Consider the following 2,618-nt stretch of genomic DNA (forward strand, 5'->3'; position numbering starts at 1 on the left):
TTGGGTTGTTATAAATACTCTCCTAGGGTTTTGTAAAAGATATTCTATACTTTATTTTGTTGTCTTTTTGTGGAGGCTACATTGAATATTGGTTGTTGAAGCTTTAAAGAGGAATCTTCCACTTTTTGTTGTCTTCTTCCATTAACTTTGTAAGCATTTATGAATACTTTATCTACTTTTGTCTTTTACTTAATGGAAATGAGTAGCTAAAACCATTAGCTAAAGTTGTGGGACCAAATGTATTAGTTATGTGACTGAGTTTCATATTTAAACTTCATTTTTATGTTAAAGATGTATATTCTATCAACTCTTCATGCTTTAATGTCGCTTAATGGTTACAAACATTACTTGTGCCTAAGTACTTTTACTTTCCTTGAAAAAGAAAGTGAAAGTTAGGAAAAGAGTTAGATAGCAAGGATTTGGGTCATTAAATCCCATCTAATAGCTTGAGCTAGAGATAGGAAAACTAACTTGAAACAAAATGGGTGTTCACATTTTCTACATTCTAAGGCTTGAGAAAGCTTAGTAATGATATTTATCAATTTGGTTGAGAGACTTTTGATAAAGTTACGTAGCCTATGTTTAATTGCATCTGGACATTTAAAGAAGTTGAATTGATACCCATTCACATTACTTTCCATTGGAACCGCAACCTTAGTCTTTTTTACCAATAGTTAGTCTCTTCTACCATACCTATACTTGCCTTGCCCTCATTCCTAAAGTCCAATCACCCACTAATTTCACTCAAATGAGACCTATCAGCCTTTGTAATGTCTCTAACAAGATCATCTCTAAAATCTGGACTATGAGGATGGCCCCCTTATTACCAAAGCTGATTTCTGATAACCAAGCAGGCTTTGTCAAAGGTAGACTCATCACTGAAAATGTCCTTCTTGCACAAGAGATCATACATGGCATGAAGGAGAGCAATGATGGAGGTAATTTGGTCATCAAGTTGGACATGTCTAAAGCTTATGACAGATTATCCTGGGAATTTTTGTATAATGTTCTAAGGAGGATGGGTTTTTTCTGAATGGGTTATTGGAGGGATTCACAGGCTAGTATCCAACAATTGGTTCTATCATTATCAATGGGACTAGATTTGGATTCTTCAACTCTTTCAGATGATTGAAACAGGGAGATCCTTTGTCACCAACTCTTTTCATCATTGCTGCTGAAGTGCTGTCTACAGGATTAAACCTGCTTAATCAGAATCCCAACTTCAATGGCTTCTCTATGAGCAAGAGTGGACCTCAGATTAATCACCTTTGCTATGCTAATGAACTGATTCTATTTAGCTTTGGAGAAAGGAAATCAGTCAACCTATTGATGAAAGTTCTGAGGGAATACCAAGAAGCCTCAGGTCAAGAGATCAACAAAGATAAGACTAACTTCTATACCTATGGCATCCAGAGTAGAAGAAACATCAGAAGGCTACACAAATGGACAGGTTACAAACATGCTAAGCTTCCATTCACATATCTGGGATGTCTTATAGATACAGGAAGGAAAACATGCAATCTCTTCTCAGATCTAGCTACAAAGGTACTCAACAAAGCAGGAGGGTGGCAAGGTAACATGCTTTTAGTTGGAGGGAAAACAGTTATACTTGAACATATGCTGCAATCCCAAACACTGTATTTAATGGCTGTCTTAGTCCCACTAATGACTATCATGAAGCAAATAGAAATGTACTTTTCCAACTTTTTCTGGGGAAAGAAAGATGATAAGAACAAGTATCACTGGAGCTCTTCGGAGAAGATGTCCTACCCTTATGAGGAGGGTGGTGTTGGATTCAAAAGGCTCAGTGACATATGCAAAGCTTTTGCCACCAAGAAATGGTGGAGATTTAGAAATAATGATAATTTATGGGCCAGATTCTTAAAGGCTAAGTATTGTCCTAGATCAAATCCTATTTCCAAAAAGAAAAACTCCAAAGTCTCTAATGCTTGGAAAACAATGCTGAATACAAGAGCAGAAGCTGAAAAGTATATAATTTGGAGAATTGCTGAAGGAAAGGTCTTGTTCTGGTGGGATACATGGACTGCATTTAGTCCTCTAAACCAGCTGGTCAATCAAAATCTGAAGCTGGGCAACAACAAGGTAAATGAGTACATGGTGGATGGAGCTTGGGACCAAACAAAACTCGCTGAAGTTCTGCTTTAACAAGTGACATATGCAATCACACAACAAAGCATAAATACCAACAGCAAGGACAAAAACATATGGACTCTCACCAATGATGGAAATTTCTCTACTGCCTCAGCCTTCAAACGACTGAGACAAAAGAGGGATATAATGACTCAATACAAAGAAATTTGGAGTAAAGGTTTGCCTTTTAAAATTTCTTTCTTCATGTTGAGAGTTACTAAAAAGAATATTCCTTTTGGTGACACTCTTACCGGGTTTGGAATCCAACCAGACACCAGATGTACATGCTGCAGAGTGGACAAACAAGAAACTTTGAACCATGTATTTGCTAGAAGTGAATTGGCAAACAGAATCTGGAAAATTGCTGAAGATCCATTGGGAATCAAATGCAGACACCAAAATGTGTTCACAGTTCTAAATCACTAGTGGACCAGGAAACCAGCCAATGCTGTGCATAAAGCCCTTCT

At 37.2% G+C, this 2,618-nt stretch overlaps 1 protein-coding gene across 1 annotated transcript; it reads left to right on the top strand.

The window, feature by feature from the left end:
- Positions 1-811: 811 nt before the first annotated feature.
- LOC132624283 (uncharacterized) lies at positions 812-2,166 on the top strand. Its single transcript, XM_060339087.1, has 2 exons — positions 812-1,006; positions 1,138-2,166. Exons 1-2 carry the CDS (start codon positions 812-814, stop codon positions 2,164-2,166), a joined length of 1,224 nt encoding a protein of 407 aa, XP_060195070.1.
- Positions 2,167-2,618: the final 452 nt, after the last annotated feature.

This window comes from Lycium barbarum, chromosome 12 (genome assembly GCF_019175385.1).
Source record: "Lycium barbarum isolate Lr01 chromosome 12, ASM1917538v2, whole genome shotgun sequence".
NCBI lineage: Eukaryota > Viridiplantae > Streptophyta > Magnoliopsida > Solanales > Solanaceae > Lycium > Lycium barbarum.

What these genes read in the sequence shown, in the direction of transcription:
- LOC132624283 (XM_060339087.1), top strand. Translation starts at nt 812, where the DNA reads ATGGCCCCCTTATTACCAAAGCTGATTTCTGATAACCAAGCAGGCTTT. An exon ending in CCTGGGAATTTTTGTATAAT is followed by an intron (nt 1,007 to 1,137) that starts GTTCTAAGGAGG and finishes TGATTGAAACAG; the next exon opens with GGAGATCCTTTGTCACCAAC.